At 36.4% G+C, this 24,476-nt stretch overlaps 1 protein-coding gene across 1 annotated transcript in view; it reads left to right on the forward strand.

The window, feature by feature from the left end:
• The window catches only part of LOC145685611 (uncharacterized), a 171,188-nt gene that overhangs the window by 115,945 nt on the left and 30,767 nt on the right, over positions 1 to 24,476 (forward strand). The window contains exons 14-19 of the mRNA XM_081758000.1: positions 2,642 to 2,668; positions 5,989 to 6,018; positions 6,480 to 6,509; positions 7,443 to 7,472; positions 9,246 to 9,275; positions 12,885 to 12,989. Coding sequence (XP_081614126.1) covers positions 2,642 to 2,668; positions 5,989 to 6,018; positions 6,480 to 6,509; positions 7,443 to 7,472; positions 9,246 to 9,275; positions 12,885 to 12,989 — 252 coding nt within the window. The remainder of the gene's footprint in view (positions 1 to 2,641; positions 2,669 to 5,988; positions 6,019 to 6,479; positions 6,510 to 7,442; positions 7,473 to 9,245; positions 9,276 to 12,884; positions 12,990 to 24,476) is intronic.

Consider the following 24,476-nt stretch of genomic DNA (forward strand, 5'->3'; position numbering starts at 1 on the left):
AGTTCCTCACATGTTTGACTGGAATAATCTTCAATAGAGGCCTTCAGGTGGTCCATATCCACTGATTTAGGCCTCCCAGAGCGAGGCTTATCTTGAAAGGTCTCGTCACCAGTTGAAAAGGTCTGGAACCATTTTTGTGCTGTACATTTACTTATTACACCCTCTCCGAGCGCAACACATATTTTTCTAGCTGCTTCTGCACCATTTGTCCCCAATTTAAACTCGTATAAAGCAAACAAGCTCTAAAAACTTCATTTGACACTGACATGATCACGAGCGATTTTTACACATTACACTCACAAATGCGTTGTTATATTCACCGTGGCTGATGCGTCAATGAATAAGCTTTCCCAAACAGTCAAAACTTTCATGCTCCGGGGACAGATATCGCCGCAGCAGCCAAATGGAAGCGGGAGTGGTTCAAAAGCGCACGAACTTTCTTGCTTCCCTGGTATATTTCGTACTATATATCGAATTTGTCACATTGAAAAATGAACAATGACATTCCTACAAGATGGCTCTTCGTTGTATCTTTTTTTAGCTACCATATCAACTAAATAAACAGGTTGTCATAACAACGAAAAACAAGAAATATATCGATATAATACAAAATATTTAAAATTATTTCTTTGTATCTTCTTCTTCTTAACAGCTTGTGCCTTTTAAATAACTCTTTTGAACGTAAATAGAAACAATACTTAGAAGTACATACAAAATATACATTATTGTTGTAATAGGTTAGGGTAGGTGCAGAAGTTTGACTTTCGCCATCAGATGGCAGCACGTTTGCCTTTCCTTTCAATGTATCAGGTAGTCTAAAAAGATATGAGCTTTTTGCACACGAGATGTCGTTACTGTCCAAATTTCAGGGTATATGAGTTGTAGTAGGTCAGCTCTAACGTCATTTGATAGTTGAAGGTAGTAGACGTACAAAAATCGTTAGAATAGTTATAATCAGAGTAAGGTATTACACGGTAAAGATGACCGAATATTCTGCAATACTTCACTACCATTTTACAATATTATTTAGATAAATCGAAAATCCCAAGCAGGCTCGTGAAGAAATTTGTGCTTTTTATAGGCAAGATAAGTTGTCAAAAGCAAAGCCAAAAGATGGTATAGTCGTTTCTACTCTGGTAATTTCGGTCCTAAGATGCTCCTGGCAGTGGGCGATCAATTACAGTAAAAATGAATGATATTCAAGCAAAAGCCAAGCAAGATCAGCATGTAAGCTATTATGACATCGCCAATCACCTACATACGAGTATCCATAATCAAACAGCGTTAAACCATTTGGAGAAAGCTGGGTATCAAAAACTCGACGTTTTGATTCCTCAAGATCTGTCAAGATTGTGAGTAAAATACATTTAAGGTTGGTTTAAAGGGACAAGTTCTGCCGATAGATGACACCACAGTCTTCGTATCTCTCCCATGTATTTTTTGTCTTTCACGAAAATTCACGATTTCTCTTACAAATTTCAACCTACAGACTTCAAATTTTTAGAAAAGGAACTTTATAATCTATCGAAGGCAATAGTCCGTGCCGATTTTTTATTTAGAATTTTCTTCATTGTTGAAATGGATATCCAAACCTTTAACAATGAAACTGTTTCAACAATGAAGAAAATTCTAAATAAAAAATCGGCACGGATTGTTTCCTTTAATAGGTTTTGAAGTTCCTTCTCTAAAAATTTGAAGTCTCTAGGTTGAAATTTATAAAAGAAATTGTAAATTTTCGTGAAAGGAAAAAAATACATGGGACAGATACGAAGACAGTAGTGACATCTATCGGCAAAACTTGTCCCTTTACACTAACCTTAGTCGATCGAATTTCTATTCGCGAATATCTACTGAAACGTATTAAACTCGATTCATTTCTGAAATGGTGGATCATGCGTAATGGAAAATGGTTAATCTACAACTACAGTTTGGAAACAAATCCTGGTCGAAGCTAGGAGAAGATCGACAGTCTGTGGCAAAGCTCGTACTAGCACCCGGGGAGGTTATACTGTGTGTTTGATTGGAAAGGCATTGTGCATTACAGGTTGCTGCCGCCGGATAGAACGATAGACTGTGACCTGCACTGTGGATAATTATCGCGAGTGCACCTTGTTACTCAAAGGAAACGGCCGGAACTGGTCAAAAGAAAGGGTGCCGTATAACACAATGACAACGGCAGGCCGCATAATTCTACCAACCCTTTCGTAATTATTCATATTTAGCAATCATTCGTCTCCTATAGCTTAAAGAGTATAAACATGGAACCTTAAAGTTGAAATTTTATTTAATTTCATGGAAGAGTGTAGATTTGTGTTTGTATCATTGAGAAACACTTACAATTACACTTGATGTGTAATGTAATTATAACCATTTACTCCTGATTCATTGTGTAAGGGTTCGGTTAATTCTTGTTCACCATATAGATAGCAGGGATTTAACAAAATAGGGAAACCATAAGAAAACTCTACTTATGGGATGGCTAGGTGTGTTACATGTTTTGACTGTAAACCAATTAAAAACTTATGCAAATACTGCAATTCACTGGCAGTTCAGTTATCAAGGAATAAATATGGCGGGAAATAATTTATCTTGGCCCTTCGAGGCTTTCAGGAAAATATCTAATTTGTTTTTTTCTTTCTAGAAGAGAATATCCTGATGGATCTTGTAGGTAAGAAACTATTTCTTAAAAAAAAAAAAAGAAAAAAGAAAGAAAAAGAAAATATAAACAATGAAATAATGAGACAGAAAGCTTAATCGTTACCATCCTGTTCTCAGAGCTCACAAAGAAGAGAATATTACTTGAGTAAAATACAGTTGTTTACGAGACAAATCCGGAGTGTAAGGTTACAATGTGTCATTAAAAAAGTGTGTTTATCAAAATGTTTATTACAGTACAACGTTTTTTAATGATATGTGTTTTTGACGTACCGTATTTACTCGCGTAATTTTGGCACTTTTTTAGACGAAAAAAGTTGTTTTGAAACAAGGGTGCGTAAATTATGCGAAAAAAAATAGCCACATCAGTGAACATCATCTATTTTTTTTCCCAGTCAAAATAACACGAAAATACCGGTACACATTTTCTTTGTAGCAAGAATTGACAACAAACAACTAATTCTAAATTTGTAGAAAAATAACATTAAAAAATAGATTAAGAAATCACTGTCAAATCCTCGCGTGCGCAAATTACGCGAGGAAAATAAAATATACAGAAAATGCCCTTCAAAACTGGGATGCGAAAATTATGCGAGGGCGAAAATTACGCGCGTATTTACAGTAATTACTGCAGTTGTCCAAATACAAGGGTTAGATTTTTAGTAATGACAACAACGGTATATTTTGAGAAGTAGAGTACTTACAAGGTTCGAAGTTTTACAGGCCCTCGATATAATCACCAGCATTGTGAATTACGCGTTCCCAGCAATGTGGAAGTCGCTAGATGCCGTTGGTAGTGCCTAATCTCTGAATAGTGCGGATGAAGCGATCGGTCGCCCGGAGGAGATAATCGACTGTATGGAAGCGTGTCCCACGAAGTGGTTCCTTCATCTTCCGGAAGAGGTCGTAGTCGCAGGAACTTAAATCTGGAGAATAGCGGGAGTGATACAGCACTTCCAAGCCCCAACGATGGAACAAATCAGTGACCGCACTTGCTGAGTGTGCCCTTGCATTGTCATGCAGAATGATGGGTGGGTTCGTCAGGAAGTGGCGTCATTTTCGTCTTACAGTTGCTTTTGCAGATTGTTTTGCAAAAAATGCAGTAGTACTCTGCACTAATGGTGTGTCCTTCGGGGACGGTATGGTTTGTGGTTACACCATCCCAGTTGTATGCAATGATGAGCATAACTTTCACATTGGTTGGAATATTCCGAACTGTTGTTTTTCTCGGTGACTCAGGATGACGCCGCTAGTTTGATTGTCGTTTCAGCTGTGATTCATACGCTCTGACCAAGGTCTCACCAATAACAATGATCACCTTCACGTTGATATCGCTCCAAGTGTGTTCGAGCGACATCATATCGCATGCACTTGTGTTATTCAGTCAGATCATCTGGAACCCGTCCTGTATCGTTGACCAATTAAAGAATAGTGGCGTTCCGATCTGCTAGCACTAACGCGTTCACGTTCTGCACATCTTCTTTACTTACAGGAAGATGGCTGGAGCAAGGCATAAATGTGACATTTGGTCGTCCGTCATTAAAGGTTTTGACCCACCATGCTACTGTACGGTATGGTAATGCACTTGCACCACAAACATCTTGCAATACTTCGTAGCACTGTTTTGCATTCCTACCTCTAGCACATTCAATTTTCAACCAGCTCCTCTGATATTGCTTCGTAAACATGACTGTATTCCGCGTGCACTCACGCAGCGTGACTGTAGACCACGAGCACTCACTCAGAACTGCTCTCTATTTGCTGGAGGGAAGGGCAGACGAGTTCATGTGCTCTGAGGGAGGGTCGGCATCTAGTACATCGCTTAATGAATTTTAATGGATTGGTTTGCTCCCGAGTATATATATAGCAGTGTTGCCATTACTAATACTCCAACTCTCGTATAAGTCACTTGTTAAGTCAGGGTACTAACTTCGTGTATTGCACAGTCAGAACTTTAGCGCCTGCTGCTGAAACCACATTTTTACTTCGTTCTTGATATCTTATTCGTCTTGGAAATGATGTCCAGCAAGATATTTTCATGAACGTGAACAAGCGCTTTCTGAATATCCGTCTACCTTCTGCTTGGAGAAAGGGAATGACTTCACATTTGGGGGATTCTGAATCGGTGCAGCCATTGTAAACACATGTTACTCACACTAGATTCTAAAGCCGCGATAGCACGAGACACCATAACAATTAGAAATAGCCGAGAGAGGGAAGCGAAAGGCTTACAGTTAAACGCACTATAGAAAACTTATGCATGAAAACATTACTTCGCACCTCCAGAATAAGACCCTCCTAGATGAGCCCCTTCCCCCTAAACATACTACTATATTTAAAAGAAAGATTGATTATCTTCTTCTGTTTTTGGGAATTGTAACTTTATTTAAATATCTATAGTATTACGGGGTTCTTACTGTAAAGAAAATCTTGTTCTCAAATACTATACATTTACAAATGATAATTTAAAATCCATTTTGAGTTATGACAACCTTCTTCTGGGGTACGATCCGCCTATAATGGTTGTAACTTTATTTTAGGGATATGCCTCGTATTATGCGACCTGAATTTAATCGTGAGCTCGAAACTAATAACAAAAATTAATTAATTAATTAAATAAGTTTCATGTTATTTTTGTAGATCTATTTTTTTAGAGCTAGTAAAATCGGTAATGAACAAATACTGGAAATAAAATATACTTGTATGAAGCAGTCGGAATTCAATAACAATTTTACGGGCCGCGGTGGCTTAGTAGTAGAGCGTTCACATCTGCTGCATGGGGTCCTTGGTTCGATCCCAGATCACCCGAAGTGAAGTTTGTGGTGGGCAAACACCGTGTGCGTGGATTTTCCGTTTCTTCCCACTTTCTTCATTCCACAATTTCATTCATTTCTCATCATTACCATCTCTCTGAGGCTAGCCCGCATAACTATTGGACATGTAACTCAAAGATTTCATTTCAATAACAATTTTGCCTACCTTTGAAAAGAATGACCGTAAAAGAAAAGAGATCAATACAATCACTAATAAGTATTACACCCAAGCCTTTGGGCTTATGTTTACTAAAGGTTAGAATCGTGTTAAATTAAAAGTACTAATTGTTTATTTTTTTTTAAAGTTAGCCCGACAATAAGCACTCCAAACGCCATACAAATGTTTTATGCAATTCTTAAATGATTACGTTATACAGAACAATCTCGCAACTAGCGAAATGTATTTGAGTCACACAGGTAAGTGATAGTATATATAGCGCCATCTATTAGCATAGCTGTTTAACATATAAAGTTTCACTCTGAGAGTTATGCTTAATCATATTCATTGTATTTCTTCCAGACATTTTTACACCCGACAGCAGCAAACAAAGTAAGGATATATATACGCACTAGTAGAGTTGATCGTTACAAATAACATTTAAATTTGAGTCTTATTTTTTTAAAAAAAGAAACGTTATCAGATTTAAATTAATATTATTTCGAATATGTCCCGTTTCTCAAGACATATATGGAAACATGATACATACGTCTACAAGTAGTATTTCTCGAAATCTGGATTCGTTTTAAAGACAAGAATGTATGAGCCATGAATCTAACAACCAGTTAATTATAGTATGAGAAGCAGTTACCTATGAGCAATCTACAAAATTTGCAGATTTATTTTTTCTTTGTGATTTTTTTTTAAAAAGACAACCATTTTTCGTTTGAATTATCCTTAATATTTGTATGTATTTTGTAGATAGGATTAATTACCTGTTAAACATAAAATAAACTGTAAATTTAATATGATTGGTACTTCCCATTGTATGGATATTTCTCTATTTCTTACAGCGAGACCTGAACGAAGCGTTGCCAGTGAAGGTAGTATAAAGTATCATCATGTTACAATGCGTTTTACGAAATGTAAACGATAAAAATGTGTAAATAGTTCATCAACGAAATATATATATATATATATATATATATATGTGTGTGTGTGTGTGTGTGTGTGTGTTTATAGGGTGTTGCAAAATAACTATTAGGCATAATACTCGTGGAAGGTGATTGCTGCTACTGAGACAAAAAGAAAGTTCTCCTGAACTTTCGGCAATCGGACATAGTTTCAAACTTACAAGGTGCCGAAACCGTTTGTAAATCAATTTCAGAAGCCAATATTGCGAAAACCATCCAACATACAGAGCACGGATAAAAAATGAACGTAGAAAATCATACCTGCTCTATTGAAATATGCATGTTAGGGTGGAACGAAAAAATCAAATTTTCGAGTATCAAATTCTAATAGAGCTCAAAAGTTGCACATTCGCCCGCTAATCAATGAAAAAATAACCAAAAATTTACACATTAGATCTTTAGTTCACGAAAACGCTCTAATTAAAAAAAATCACAAAAAACACCAAAATGTACCTTTAAGCGAAAAAGTCAGATTTTCGAGTATTGAATTCTAATAGAGCTCAGAAGTTCTACTATCCCAAACTCCGGGTTGCATTGTATATTGGACACCCTGTAGTATTTCTCGAAATCTGGATTCGTTCTAAAGACAATAATGTATGAGCCATGAATTTAACAACCAGTTAATTATAGTATGAGAAGCAGTTACCTATGAGAAAGTCTACAAAATTTGCAGATTTATTTTTTCTTTGTGATTTTTTTTCTTTAAAAGACAACCATTTTTCCATTTGAATTATTTGTATGTATTTTGTAGATAGTATTAATTACCTGTTAAACATAAAATAAACTGTTAATTTAATATGAGTGGTACTTTCCATTTTATGGATATTTCTCTCTTTCTTACAGCGAGACCTGAACGAAGCGTTGCCGGTGAAGGTAGTATAAAGTATCATCATGTTACAATGTGTTTTACGAAATGTAAACGATAAAAATGTGTAAATAGTTCACGGGGTGTTGCAAATAAATATATATAGGGCGTTGCAAAATGACTATTGAAACTCGTGGTAGGTGAGACAAGAAGAAAGTTCTCCTGAACTTTCGGCAATCGGACATAGTTTCAAACCTACAAGATGCCGAAAGCGTTTGCAAATCAATTTCAGACGCCAATATTGCGAAAACCATCCAACATACAGAGCACGGGTAAAAAATGAACATAGAAAAAATCATATCTGCTCTATTGAAATATGCATGTTAGGGTGGAACGAAAAAAATCACATTTTCGAGTATCAAATTCTAATAGAGCTCAAAAGTTGCACATTCGTGTGCTAATCAATGAAAAAATAACCAAAAAAACCACACATTAGATCTTCAGTTCACGAAAATACCCTAAATTTGAAAAAAAAAATCACAAAAGCACCAAAATTTACCTTTACGCGAAAAAAATCAGATTTTCGAATATCGAATTTTAACAGAGCTCAGAAGTTGCATATTCATGTCGTAATCAATGGAAAAATAACGAAAATAATCACTTTTTGGATCTTCAGTTCGCGCAAACGGCCTAAATTTAAAATAAGTGACAAAAAACATCAAGATTTACCTTTACGCAAGAAATATACAAGTTACTTTTTTTTATTTCTATCACGTGTAAGTACATTATTTTAGTTGTGTGAGGTCATGTTTGTTAATAATTTGTTAATGTGAGTAATTTTATATATTTTATTTTCACAATGATTTTGGAGCTATTGCTTCGCCTATTTCTCAACTTTTTTCTTTTTCATGAAATGGTCCAAAATTCACCACAAGGAGGTAGTTGTAAATCAAGTTCCACCCACACCCTACCCAAATCATTAAGACTATCAATCGTTGAGTGTGACCCAGAGTACGATATAACACTGAAGGAGCAAAGATATCAGTCAAGTTGGATATGTTTCCAGGAAACATCTTGATTTGAATTATACAAATAAGTTTTCATCAATGCTGTTTGATCTGGGAAACCTGACTCTTAAAATTTTGTTTTAAACACGACACACAAGTAGCTCCGTCATATGGTGTCAAAGTTGTCACACCAACTTATATGTTCATACTAGCTGATCACTAAAATCAGAGGTGATCAAAATTTGTAACCAAATATTTAGTACAGAATCTGATGGTACCAGTACATGGTAAAGATTTTACTACTAAACGTTTATTTTGTTTTACAATTTTAGATAAGGAGAATTATTTACATCACGGTATTGCAAACAGTTTTCTTTTGAAATTTACTCACTAAATATTTTACACTGTATGCTATTTTGATTTCATTACACAAATAGTTCTTACTATGTAAACAATTGTCCAATCGTTATAAGACATTCTGACTTTCTATTGTGATAAGAAATCACATTATTCACAGAGGGAGGTTGATATGATATATTATCCAATAGGATGTAAAATTGAGTTATATAATTTATTGAAGTAATACAGTTTTTTAAAAAATTTGCATGTTAACTAATTCTGGTCAAATTAAGTAAAATATTGGATCAAACACATGTATATTAAGCAACTACTTTTCAACAAATTATAAATCAGTTGTCATGATAAATAAATTAATTTTTTTATGTAGTTCGATGTAACTGAAGTTCAAAACGTCAGTATTTACAATTACAGGAATATGTATAAAGTTCTCTTCTAAGTTCTATGTTTTAATAATTTTCATTGTGTTTCTTCCAGACCCGTTGGCACCCAAGACCGGGAAAGCAAGTAAGGACTAAAAAATAATAAAAAAAAAAGATACTAATGCTGCTTAAGCGATGTACATAAGAATTGCACTTGAAAGTAGAACTTGATTAGTAATGTTAGGTTTAACTAAGTATCACTGAACCACTTGGTTGTAAACCAGACGTTTCTGACTACATTGTAAGATTCCACAATAAAACTGTGGCTGAAAAAGTAGGAGAGATCATTTGTGTAGAACAATGTAAAGAATACGCGAGGATATACAGTCATTAAACCCAACACAATGCGGTTATACTAAAGGTTTATACTTAAAATTTTATTTGGGGTGCATTACAAGTGGTGTTTTAGTGACTTAAACATAACTAACTTTTTTTTATATTCTAGATAGAAGAATTATACAATATTAAATACTTGGTAATTTTAGGTATGAACACAAAATATAAGCTTTAAATATGTATGGATTTAATGTTTTTGATTAGTTGTTATGTGGTGTTGTCGAATTGTTTTGTGTATTGAGACATTTTTTGTAGCTGACAGAGTTTTTAAGCACATATTTGTGATTTTTTTTATTGGAGTTATTGTTTCACAACAGTTACTTGAGGTTTAATTTTAGCGTAAGTACTTAATATTGTGGAGATTTACAGAAAAGTTTGTTATTCGATGAAACTATCATTTTTTAACTGTAATTGATACAAAAGTTTCGAGTTTGAAGATGTGATTTTAATTTTTATCGTACATAGAAACAGTTAACGATATTATGTTTGGTAACACACCATACTATTTTGGAAATATTTTGAGGTTTTATACTATTACTTTTGCTGAGGTTGTTACCCAAAGTGCCCGTGTTTATGACGTAGAATCACGCTATCGAAAAAGTGACCCAGAAAATTAGGTTGATGCAAGACGTAATTTAATTCAGAGGATGAAATCCGTCAACGCAAAATTTATATAATGAGGAAGTTTATTATGTAAGTCAAACTGTCTTCAGCATATAAAATGAATTCGCAGACAAAAATACATAATTTTTATTATTTTATAATAGATTTTTGACTTGAAATTATGTGAAGGAATTTTTTCCTTGTTTTGTTAATCTTTTTTGACAATTAATGTTAAATTTAAAGTACAACAGAAATAAAAAGTTTATAACTGGCCAGTTACAATAACAAGATAAACAAGTAGCATGACTAAATGGTAAGAAGAGGGATAATAAATAAGAATACCTGGAGGTGAATTTATTTAGTGAATAAACTAGATTACATTTGAATTCAAGTACAGACGCTTCCGACCTTAAAACGTTGTGTTAATTCTTCTTAGACATGTATTCAGCAAAGATAAATACTGTAATTTCGCATTTTCAACGCGAACTTATGTGAGGGACTTCAGGAAAAATACTCAAGTGTATAAGCTGCAAACATCATAGAAGTATTTTCACATCTTCCAACAAAAAAAACTACAAACAAGTTCTCCTAAAAGTACCAAAAACCATCCTATAATCCCTCTCCGAGACAACGCCAACATGACAACAGTAATGGCTTATGCTTACCAAGTATCAAGTAGGTGTTGTTGTGGTGTCGGATGTAAATATTTCTTGTCACTGACGTGTATGAGCTACAGCCATAATTTTTGACAATGTTTGGTTGGAGAAAATTGCTGCTTATAGTAAGTAGATCAGGGCACAGGATAATGTTTCGTAAACGTACACTTTGTTCAGAATATTGCTTTTCTTATTCCGTTATTTGTTACGAGACAGTCTACAACACTCATTACGTACGTGTAAAAAAGTACAAAAGTAAATGCACACTACAAACACGAATTAAAGGTAGTTGTTTTACGAAGATGGCGTTGTCATAAAATTACAATAAATTACTATCATGTCATTGTTAAGTTAACTGAGAGTCAAATATTTTATACTGAAACAAACAAGTTTACTCTTTCAATTTTTAACATTGTGTATGACGTTATTGTTAATCATTGTTTGAATATCAATCGTGATCATTATTAACCTCCTTGTTTTCTGTAATTGCTTAAGCGACCATTGACAGTTTTTGCTCTAACCTGCGCGTAGGGGGTTGGCAAGATGGCGTAGAATGTTCTACACAATAGAGCGTCATGCTCTTCAACTATTTCAATTTAATTTTTAACAACAATTTCAATTTTGGACATAATTTAGTGTATTACAATTTTTATAGTGTTATACATAATTTTTTGTATGTTCTACGCTTCTGCCTTCCTTTTTAATTCACAAACTAGTGTGGAAACAGAATTATTTGAAACAGGCCAATTCGTCCATTTTGGAACGGGCCACCTTCTACAATTATATTAACAACAAAAGGATTTAAAACAATTCTAGTGAAGCAGTCAACTTGACCTTAGTGCTGTGACTTTTTAATTATAAAATCTCCCGCGAGGGAGATTAATAGAATAGAATAGAACCTGCGCGTAATGACTGTGACTGTCCTAACTTTTTAGTGGATGCATCAACAATGTTCTAATCCTCCGATTCGCTGTTAATATTACGAAGTCACAATTACATAAGGGTGGTGAAATGCAGTTAAAATAGACTAACTCCATGTAAATTATGTGGTTGGGTTTGTACTGATAGTTCTTTGCAATAAGCTGGTAAGAATTGTGCTTAATACAGGGTGTCCGAGAAGTCCTTCCCTGATTACAGAAATTGATAACTCAGGCTAGAAATAAGATAGAAATATGAAACTGGTGTTGAATTGTTTACAAACTATAAAAGTTTTTGTCTGTGTTAGGTTTGTTCTGTTTTACCAAGTCTCATTTTTTTTGTTTTAGGTTTGTAGTACGTAAGTAAGAAGCCCAAGAAGCCATGAGAACCAACCAGGAGAAGGCACAGTGTGTCCTGTGGTACCATGAGACACGATCACCAACCACGGTGCAGAGACAGTTCCAGACAACATTTGGGAGGACTCCACCTGATGTCAAGAGCATTAAAGCCTGAAACCATGCAGCAACGAATAACCACAGTCGTTGCATCGATCCCTCCAGTGATGTTGGCTAATGTGTGGATGGAAATTGAATATCGCCTAGATGTGCTACGTGCTACCAAGGGTGCTCATGTGGAAGTGTACTGATGTGACCAAAACTGTTATAGTTTGTAAACAATTCAACACCAGTTTCATATTTCTATCTTATTTCTAGCCTGAGTTATCAATTTCTGTAATCAGGGAAGGACTTCTCGGACACCCTGTATTAGCAGAATCCTTCGGGATTGTGTGTATATTGGTATTTAGATTCTAACATTTGAATTTATTATAACAATTAGATTGTAAATATGTAATTACTTTCTTAATCATCAGAATAATAACAAGTTTGTGGTTCGATATGAAAGAAATATGAATAATTTGTTTGAAGTATACCTATTTGATTTACTTTCCACCTTTTAGTTTTGATACGTTATGCATATCCAATTATCAGTCAATTCTTTGGAAATGATTATAAATAAACATACTGAATTGGAAATATTGGTATTTAAGTTATCGAACCCAAAATAGTTATTACATTTCCTAATTGTAAATTTATGCTTGGTATTTTTAAAGAGTACGTGTAATTTACTTTTTTTTATATCTACACTTTGCTTGTTTTTTTTTTTTTTTTTTTTCATTACAGGTCCCAAGGCACTCAATGAACTGGAAGACAAACACCAATCTAAAAGAAGTGTTTTCGACATTATTGAAAAACAGGTTCTTCGATCTCGCCAACTAGCTAGTCGAAGTACGTAATATACCATGAACATATTTTTGAAAGTTTACTGTAGGAAAACATGATCCAGAAATACTAAAATAATACGTATATTTTGGCTTCACATGATCAAAGTGTTTTGTGTGTGTGTGTGTGTGTGTGTGTGTGTGTGTGTGAGCGTAAAGAGTTCCAATTCTAAATCATCTATAAGGGTTGACGAAACTGTGGTATTGCCATTGATACAAGTACTTTATCCAGGACACCTTTTTTTATATATTGATAAAATTTTACCATATTGCAACTGCTAAGCACACTTTTCCAATTAGGTTTAACTAGAACATGAACTATAATGACATTTCATGTTTGAAAACAGCTAAACTGATAAGCGAAGAAAGAAATTGGCTTTCCTAATTCATTTTGGTTCTGTTCCTTCATCGAGTCTTGCATCCAGAGCCATGAGCGATAGCTAGTTGGTTACACAAGCGCAATAACAACAATAATTAAGATGTTTACAAATAAATATTTCTGCTGAAGATCCAGCAACACTTCAAACAAAATTTTAGCAAAAAAGATTCGATCTTTAACATCGAGTGAAACTACTCTCAACAGATAACCATAAAAGGCTGCAAATATCATATTGAATATATTGTAAGTACATAAAGAATGCCACCTTCTACGTGTGGTGGCTCTTGCCATAAATAAGTCGTCATCCGAGGGGTTTTGAGGAAAATACCCCAGGTAACTACGTAAATGACCAATCAGAAACCTCATTTCAAACAATTGACAGTCGTTTGTCAACTCCAAGTGGAGTCTTAGTTGCCATAGTTCCAAATGTTGTCCTTTAAGTCAGTTGTGCCCACAAGGGGGGGCTATGACGCAAACTGCGTCATTGAAATATTTGGGGGGTTAAAAATCTATATAAATATGTTTGATGGGGGGGGGTAAAATTAATCGAAAAGATTTTTTTCATGGAAGAACACCTACGGATAGACAATTGGGGGGGTGCGTCATAGACATAAGGGGGGGTGGGCACCACTGTTTAAGTGAGTGCTCGATTCCCAACACCAGCTTCCTTGTTCTTACATTCGTTGACATCTGTTTCATATTAGCCAAAGTATTGGGAAGAAGGAACGAACACAGTGTTATTTAAGACGTTTCAACCCACAAATCTGGTCAAAAGAGGGATAGAGGGAGTAAAGGATGTTGTTGTAAAAATCAGCATTGGAACTTGAAAAATTTTTTTTTACGAACTGCGCTCCAATTGAGTAAACACACTCTACCTGTAAGATAATGACATAATAAATTCGTTATTTTCATTGTGTTCTTCAAGCCTTGCGAGAAAATTTGTTCAAATTTTGTAAGAATTTACAAAAAAATCGAAGATTAAAGGAAACTTGGATTGTAGACGTCAAGTGCGCGTCTATGGATTAACAATGTCATCCTCTGATAAACATGTTGAATGTCTGGAGTAACGCTTTGTAAAAATGATCTTTCTTTCATTCTAATCAACTAGAAATAACTCAGTTCCGTTTTAAAATCCACTTTCTTTTCTGCTACAGCAGTCTTCGAAGTATTAATGTGTACTAGTATTTAGATTCTCATCTTTTTCCTCTTACAAATGATTAACATTTTTGACGATTCATTTCCATCTGGCTCGGTCCTACACATTGTGTTCCATTTACCTCTTTCCTTTCAAATTCAATCATTATTGTTTTGGTCTCCCTCTTTCTCTTGTACGTTCCAACACAATTGTCTACTCTTTTGAATACATAATCCTCATTTTCCTCGTGATGTAATCATACCATTATAATATTCTTTCATCTATTTTCTTAGAAATAACAATTACCTTAAGACTGCCTCCTACTTATTCATTTATGAGCTTCATTTAATGACTCATTTTTAGCATATTCAGATTATAAACTGCAATAATACATGCTTACTTGTTCCAAACAATCCTTCTGATTAAACATTCAATAGTGCTGCATACAATTCATGTCGACCTAGATAATGACATCCTATCAATATTACCGAGCATTGCTACAATATCTATTTACACTGCTGAGAGTTAGCTCCTTTTTTGCTGGTTATTTTGTGTTAAAGTCCTGGCTGGGTCGCCAAGTTCGTATTTATTCCTATATTTATCACATTCTGTCTTATTTCCTTGACATGCAGCATGTAGTGGTCTAACTAGACGTATCTACTGACTTTCGTTTCATTTCTAGTGCCTTCGAAACAGAAAATTAGAAGCCAGTCATGTGTTTGTCTCACCATTTGGAGTTGCTGTGTCGTGAAACGCTTCATTAATAATAGTTTAAATTCTGTCTCTACAAACTATTGCACCTTCTGTTCCTATTTCGATACAAATTTTTATTACTCATAGCCCTCACTCTAACGCTCGTTTCCTCTCCTGTTATTATCTATTCTTAAGAATGAACCCCACAATTAGCTCCCAATTTGAACAACAAAGTCAACTCCACATGGTGTTTCTCAAGGGGGGATACTGACCTTGGTTTGAAGATCACAGCATACAGGTAAGAGTAGAGGGCATACTGGAGTACTTCGAAGGTCGTTGAACGCGACGGTGTGGATATGTGTGCGAATTCATTTTGTATGGGTCATATGCCTACAATTGTAGAACAATCCCATCGAACACCGATTATGCAATTAAGTGACTGAAAGTAGACATTTCTGTTTTTGAATTTTACCTCTCATTGTTATGTCCTTGAGGCTAAAGAAGACGATGAAATATTAATTATGATAGACTGCAATGACGGGACAAATGAAGGGCAATGCTATTCTATTTCGGACTTGGTGAAGGCCAAGTGCACGTCCATAAAGGTCCATATGACCCTTGCGATACAGAGCCTACACCTTGTATTGTGTCATAGGAGATAATGACTTTTATATGACATTCACCTTTGATATAAGTATAGATAGGCTAGTACGTAGTACATTCTTAGTGTTATTTGTCCTGTAGTCCGAATTATGTGGACACTTTATAGAACCATATGTTTGAGCATATGACGCATGTTCGTATACCACAACAACAATATCATAGGGTAGGGTCACGCAGTGACTCCGTTGAGATCCGAACGAGACGATTGTGTTTGCATTTGATATGTTATAACTAGACGAATTCCAAAGTTATACGTGCCACCGGGCGGAATATCGTGAGTAACAACGTATTTTGTAATGTAAAAGCTACAAAGCTGGCAGAATAGTTTGAACCGAGTCATTTGCTTGGAAACGGTTGGGTAAATGGAAAACTCAGCTAACACGTACCCCATCATTTTCAAGGACACACCTTTTCGGATAAAAAAGTTTGCCTCAGGGTCTCCTGCAGGGTCCCAGTCGGGGTCCAACTCAAAATTCTCAAGGGGCCGCGGTGGCTCAGTGGTAGAGCGTTCACCTCTGGTGCTTGGGGTCCCGGGTTCGATCCCACCCCGCGCCAAGTGAACTTTGTGGTGGACAAACACCGTGTGCGTGGGTTTTCTCGGGGTTCTCCCGTTTCCTCCCACTTTCTTCATTCCACCATTTCATGCATTTCTCATAATCACCGTCTCCTTTAGCCTAACCGGCATAATCGTGGGACGTAAAACTCAAAGATTTCATTTTCATTTTTCAAAATTCTCAAATGGCAAGGGGGTTAAGTAGTACATCGTTTGAAAGCTGTTGTAAAATGAAAGAAAATGCAGAAAGTCTCGACTCTCTACAACAACCCTGTGCAAAATGGCGGCGGGTCAAAATGTAAACAACACCTTAATTGAAAAGTCCATGGTCATCCCTATAAATCGGAAACGGTGAGACGAATGTGAAAACAGGAAAGGAAGTGTGGCATTATTTTCAAAGAACAAATATTGACCCCCGCAATTTTGGACAGGGTTGTCGTAGAAAGTCCAGACGTGCTCCATCTTCTTTTACTTAACAAGAGCTTTCAAACGTGCTACTTAACCCCTCTTGCCATTTGAAACTTTTTAATTGGTCCCCCCTGGGACCATGTGGCTACCCTTGGACAAGATGTTTTAACTTAAATCGTTGTACTTTGAAAATAATGCCACACTTCCTGTTCTGTTTTGACATTTGTCTCACCGTTTCCGATTTATAGGGGTGACCATGGACTTTTCAATTAAGATTTTGTTTACATTTTGACCCGTCGCCATTTTGCACAGGGTTGTTGTAGAGAGTCGAGACTTGCTGCATTTTCTTTCATTTTACAACAACTTTCAAACGATGTACTACTTAACCCCCTTGCTACTTGAAAATTTTGAGTCGGACCACGTCTGGGATCCTACCAGGGACCCTGGGGCAAAGTTTTTTTTTACCCCAAAAAGTTTGTCGTAGAAAATAGGATACGTGTTGGCCGAGTTTTCCAATTACCCAACCGTTTCCGAATAAATGACTCCTTTCAAACTATTCTGCCAGGTAATTTTTTTGTAGTTCTTACAGTACAAAATATGTTGCAACTTACGATATTTCGCCCGGTGGCACGTATAACTTTGGGATTCATCTAGTTATAACATATCAAATGCAAACACAAATGTCTCGTTCGGATCTCAGAAGAGTCACTGTGTGACACTTTCTTGTCAGTATAAACCTTCTGTTAGATACTCGAATCTAACTCCTATCAAGCACGTGTAAGTGCTGTTTAAGTGAGAATATATTATTGCAACAAACATATTCGGGTATCTACGGACCCATGTTGGGCCTACTATGTCCTACCACATTTGCTTAGATTCGTTAATTGCATTTCAGTCAGTGTATGAATTAGGTAGGTATGGAGGTGTTTTCTTCTAAGAGGTTAACACAAAGGTAATCAGACAGTAGAGTATACACTACGATCTCCAATCGCATTACATTTAAAATAATAATGATTGTAACAATGCTCTTATTAGGTTAGAAAATGTGTAAAAACAAACAAAAAAAATCCTCTGCACTTTAAAAATAAAATTAATTATTTTGACAGTAGATTAACAATTTTAATTATGTAAGTTTGTCTTAATAGCTAATAGTAGTAGTCGAATCGGAACCTAGAAGAATGGCCTACACGAATAATACAATGCATAATGTTTACATACAGCTATCCATAGCGTTTAAATTGCCTGATTGTATTTACCGTTGGAATGCATATATTGATCCTAGCACACTTCCTCATTAGCCGGTGCTTACTACAGTGTCTTAAATGAATTTCAGATTTTTAATTCAATGTATTTTCTATTACATGCACTATAGAAATGAAACGTATCTTACAAGAAACGGTAACTTAAACATTTATTTGTTACAAATTGCAACAAGTGTTCAATGTGGGATCCCCTTGTGGCACGTCGCACATGTAATCTGTAGCCAATTTCTTCCCTAGTGAAGCTTGCATATCTGGTGTAATAGAATCCACTGCTGCAACAATTCAGCAAGGTCGGCAGGCAGCAATGACATGTAAAGACTTTCCTTTACATACTTCCATCAAAAGAAATCTCAGGGGCAGAGGTTGAGAGATTTTGGGGGTTATTGTGAAAACAGCCATTTCATATTCACAATGACAACTGATCAAGTGTTGGGAAAAAACAGCATTCAACCAGTTCCGTACTTCATGACAAAACTGAGGAGATGCGCCACCTTAGTGCCAGGTGGTGTTCTATTTTTCACGATCCAGTTGAGAGGAGAACCATTGCTGAAGCAAGTCCAAATATGCAATACCAGTGGTAGTGTTTTCCCATAAAACAAAAAGAGGTCCATTCTTGTTCTCTGGATATTGAACAAAAGAATACTCACTTCTGGTGAATCACTCATGTATTGCAATATTTCGTGTATATTTTCAGAAGCCCAAATACGCACGTTATGCGCATTCATTGTTCCACTAATATGAAATGAGGTCTTATCACTAAAGATCACACGAGTAAGAAAATTATCATCTTCCATGTCGAGCAGTTTTTCATGAATTACACAAGCCACATTATCTTCAGGATTTGGGGCTTGTAACAATTGCAGACGGCCCCAGTTGCACTCTCTTACCTAACAGAATCGTGGTCGGCATAGCTAGTTCTTAAATCGCCCGCCGTACATATTTCCTGAAACTCCGAACAAAACTTGCTCTGACATGTTCCTCTTGCTCATCTCACACACGCAATCTTCCGGAACTCTTCCCCTAGCGCAGGCATCTCGTACTTTTAAATTATTTTCACCATCTTTGGATATTGTCATCCGATGGGAGATCACATTTTTATTCCTTCGTAAAGCACATTGCTCTTGAATTGCTGAGTTACAACTTGTAGATTCCAAGAGAGAGAATACTTTGTGCTCAGGAGTTGTAATCATCCTTACAACTAGCTGGGAGAGTTACGAAACTATGTGCAAAGTAGAAAAAAAATGTTTGAGTTACCGTTCCTTTCAAGCTAAGTTTTATTTCTGCATTATATATGAAGGGGAAGATACACTCAATAAAACCCGGAATCAGTCAGAAACACTGTATTAAGTGGATGGAGATAAGAGTAGCAATAGTAGAATACGACTCCGATTATCAATGACACTGAAGGCCAAGATTCTACGTAACCCCTATATTCACTCAAATTTCATACTACCAATGCTTGCAAAAATATGTATTCGGGAAGCAGGTTGAGTTCGATTTTACGAATATATTTTCATCACTAGCGTACGACATGCCGAACTTCGTGACAGTTATGTTTCAAATAAGTACGAATGATACAGAGGATGCTGAGAGTAGCATGTTCAATTGATGCGATATGAAGAATATTTATTTGAAGAACGGCCGAAACGAGGTGTTTCCACGTGAATCGTATGGTCTGGAAACGTCAGTGCTTGACTTATTTAAAATGTGCGATGCGTATATAACACACGAACGTGTCACAAGGAAATACTATAAAAGACCAAATTCTGGCCAAAGCATATACTATCTAATAAATAATAGCGTTACAGTTTCAACAAAATATCTTTACCGTCATCAGACAAATTACCAAATATAATTTCTAACTCTACAGCTTATACAGTATATTTCAGAAAATGAGAAAAGGTCATATCTAGGAACCAATAAAATCCGTCCTATCATTTTTAATAATTTTCAACTGATGCCATTGGGGTCTCATTCACTCTCCTTCTGACATATGCTAGAAACGTACGGTTATCTCGGGTCGAACCTTTTTTGAATGTTAAATGAATTAATATGCCATTGAAGAGATCTCGATGTGCATCTGTACTCAGCTGCGTTAAACATCTTCATAAAAGAGTGACCCAACGAAATCTTTTAGATTTTAAAAGTTAATAGAACAAAAAGTATTGCAGATATAAAGTTGTATATTAAAAATATTAAATGGTATTGAAAACTGTTCGTTATTATATTAAGTACTTCTTAAACTTTCGCTAGAAATCTCAATAGCTGCATGCTTTCTTGCAGAGTGTTTTGGGGTTTGCTCAATATTTTCAAGCATGCGAGAAATTTTAGGTCGAGCAGACGCTTTTCTGTTTCAACGTTGAACCAGTTCGGAAGTTCTCGACCCATTGCAAGATAATCTTCCAGTGAGGAACACTTTCATTGCGTCAAATAGCAATCTCTAAGTAAAAAAGCTTTTTACACTGTAATCACAGAACTGCTGCTTTTGAAACACATTTCGACTGTATACGCGCGATGAACTCAACCAAACCATAATGACGTCTGTAAACGGAAGAAGAGTGGTGAGTGGAATCGACGGCCCTCACTCCTTTTGCCCCTCCACTGACAACGCTACAACTTATCAAAAAGTGACTTTTATTGAGTATTGTTGACAATAATTGTATTGTCAACTGTTGTGTCATACCACCACACTAGAGACCTGCACGGGCCGAATTTTTCGGCCCGAGCCCAATCCAGCCCGAACGTACCTAGGCCCGGCCCAGCCCGGGCCCAAAAAGTTTTGGAGATTTTCGGTCCGAGCCCGGCCCGGCTCGATAAGTTTTTTAAAATTCTTGGCCCAAGCCCGGCCCGGGCCCGATAAATTTTAAAAGTTTTTGGCCCGACCCCGGCCCGATAAGTTTTTTTAAAAAAATTAGCTCGAGCCCCAATCTTTCTCAAAATTTAGTACTAAATTTGACCTAACCCTCAGAAACATTTTCTAAACTCTGGTTCACAATCTGACGCTTGCCTCCCGAATGATACCATTGCCTCCTAGAACTTTGCCTGTCATCGAGATGACACAAACTCCATTCCCTGTAACAGAAATCTAACTTAATTGATTTTTAGTATAAAGTGAAGATGGCAATATTGGTTAGCGACAGGCAAAACATTCCCACCCCTTCTTGTTATATTTTGAGTTCAGTGAAGGTCAAGGTCAGAGCTCAATTTACCGCATAATGCCTGCAATTCTCTATAGTGAAAGTGGAACCGCTAAGCAACACAAACTCCAAATAGCTATTGCATTCTTTGTAACATTTTTCACGGACACACTTCTTCAACGTTTGGCTTTATTCCAATTATCGTTTAACGAAAGTCAATAATTATTAAAGAGTTGCAATTAATCGGCCCCAGCCCGGCCCGATCTGAAGAGAAATCAGTGTCGGCCAGCCCAAGCCCGGCCCGGCCCAAAGAAATAACAGTGTCGGCCCGCAGTAGATAGGGGTCACTTGGGCGTGTTTTTTCCTACTGCGCATGCGCAAACCCTTGACGCTGATTGGCTGGCGCAGGTCACGTGACCCAGCCCCCTTGGCCACGCCACTTGACGCTGATTGGCTGGCGCAGGTCACGTGACCCCGCCCCTTGGCCACGCCCCCTTGACGCTGATTGGCTGGCGTCGGCCACGCCCCCGGACCACGCCCCTTAACGCCGATTGGCCACACTCTTTTATGACATCCATTTTTAGGAGTATCTACTGCGCTGACTGGCTAGCAGCGGACCCTCCCCCTTTATGCTGCTGATTGGCTGGCGTCGGACTCCGCCCCTTGACGCTGATTGGTCGGCCACGCGCACGGTCTTTATGGAGTACCGCGCTAATTGGTCGGTGCCGGACCCAGCGTACATGCCACATACCATAGCACATAATACATAAGATTCGTTCCCTTTTATGAGCACTTTACGAACACACAGCAGATCGATAACACATTCTCCATCCGCCCATTTAACATAGCACATATTACATAAGACTCGTTCCCTTTTATGAGCACTCTTTTAAACATACCAGAAATTACACAGAGACTACGAACACATAACATAGCACATTTTACATAAGACTATATAGCATAGCAGGGGTGTACTCGTTCTTTTACGAACACATAGCAGAGCCGATAACACATTCTTCATCCACCTATTTAACATAGCACATATAACATAGCAGAGTATGGCTTATTTTCTTTTACGGGGGTAGCAACACCCCCAACCCTTCTCCTTTCTCATCCAGGGCTTGGGGCCGGCAATGGCGGAGTTTAAAAAATAACACCATCATACTCTCATAAATGAATAAAGCATAATATCATTAGCATCAATAGTGGTGAGTGAGAATTTGTTTAAGAAATCGTGCAGTGAATAACCAGATGCACGACATGCCAGATATAGAAAACAGTAATGTCCACAAAATTGAGATAAATCACCTTGAATACGTCTATTATTCCATGTATAATACAGACAGTTTCGTTTTAAAAACCTTATATGATGTTGTATATAGGGAGGTATACCATAGCTATCGAAATACTCTCCCACACCCATATTAGATATATAAACAGCAACACAATGTTCACCAGGCTTATCACTAGAATCAGTGTTTATAATTATGGCGGATGGAAATGTATGAATAAACAGAGGTAACTCATGTGCAGCATACACACCAATAAAATGATCTTTAGGTAGATTTTGTTGTAGTGCCTCATAAAGTTCAATTGTATTTAACATTTTTAATTAATATATATTTTTCTCTGGAAATCAATTTCTAATTCTGAAGAGAATTCACCATAAATAATTGTTGTTACAGGAGATGGCAGTGCTTCTTTAAAATGAACCTCTAGGCGTACACTTCCTTGCCGTTGTGGACTAGTATGAAATGCAGCACTTGCGCTTGAATCAGGAGTTAAATCAAACACCAGTAGAGTATAACCATTAGGATATTCGGCGAGTGAAATATTATTACCTTGATTAGAATAATAAATACCTGAACCTGTAAATAACGTAGAATATGCTTGTATATATAGCTTATTATCAAAATCAGGTTGTAGTGGTTTGGATGGCACAGGCGTTCCATGAACATACAATGTAAAAAATGACATATTAAAATGTTGAAAATTGAATGGATTTGTCTGATAAGTACCATTAAAAGCGGTATTACTAACAAAACCAATAATAATACGTTTAGGCACTATGCCTGAAAACAGATCTGGCAGTGTACTATCCATAATTCCTTGTGGCAGAGTTTCAGTCTTCACTTGCACTTTTGTTATAGGATATTTTATTCTAAATTTAGGATTTTGTAATACTTTATTTTGTGCTATTTTAACGGCCGGTGACACATCAACCTTTTTCACAAGCAATGTTGCATCTGTAATTACAACTTTTCCATCAGCATCTGCGCCACCCATTAGACAAAATGTAGGTTTAGCTGGAATTAGTTTAATACGAAGTTGTACACCATTCAGTAAAAATTTCTCCTGATTGAAAATATCAGCATGAATATAACCCAATAATTCAAATGACTGACTTAAAGTAGTGAGAAGATAACGTTGTTTAAATCCTACATTACTATCGGCCACACTGTCCATATGCCCTGCAGTATCTTTAAACCACATTGATGTTTGGAGATGCGTTGATTTAGCTTCAGCATTATAATTTAGTAGTTTTTCAATGTACGATCGATATGGATATGTATGTGAAGAGTAGGAAATAAGTTGATTATTTAAATATAATTGCAATTCACTGAACATTGCGTTGAGAAAATCATTTACAGGGCCGATTTTCTTATCGGCAGAAGTTAAATTAGAACCATCTGATTTAGTAATTTTACCTTTAATATAAAACATTGTGTGCGGTAAGTCAATATAGTCATCCCCATGACCGGGGACAACAAATTCTATTGGTGCATTACCAGCTATCGAAGCCACAGGCTTATATGGAACTATTTTATTACCTATAATACTGGTTTGAGTGGGTAAACCAGCAAATAAATCTAATTCTGATTTCATACACTCGCACTGCATTTTCGTTTCTTACTATTAATATTCACACATGGTAAAATTTATAATACCGTGTTACGTTTGCGAAAATGTAATTTTACACATACACTGCCATGTTGGAAAGGAAGTGGATTACCTGTACTATCTCTTAAATCAATAATAATTTGATCAAATTGTTTACGTTGCACGGGGACAGTGAGGATTGTCAAAAATATGTACATTATTAATACCATACTCTGTAATATTTGTATTTATAATACGTAACAATGGAGCTATGGTGTCACCCACCATTTGTGGTTCTACAATATCACTGTAAATATACATAAGTGTAGGTAGCGATTTTTGTAAATCAGGTGGATAACGAGCATGATGCACAACTGCGATATC

The sequence above is a fragment of the Thermobia domestica genome, chromosome 5, assembly GCF_964235325.1.
Source record: "Thermobia domestica chromosome 5, izTheDome1.hap1.1, whole genome shotgun sequence".
NCBI classification, from domain to species: domain Eukaryota; kingdom Metazoa; phylum Arthropoda; class Insecta; order Zygentoma; family Lepismatidae; genus Thermobia; species Thermobia domestica.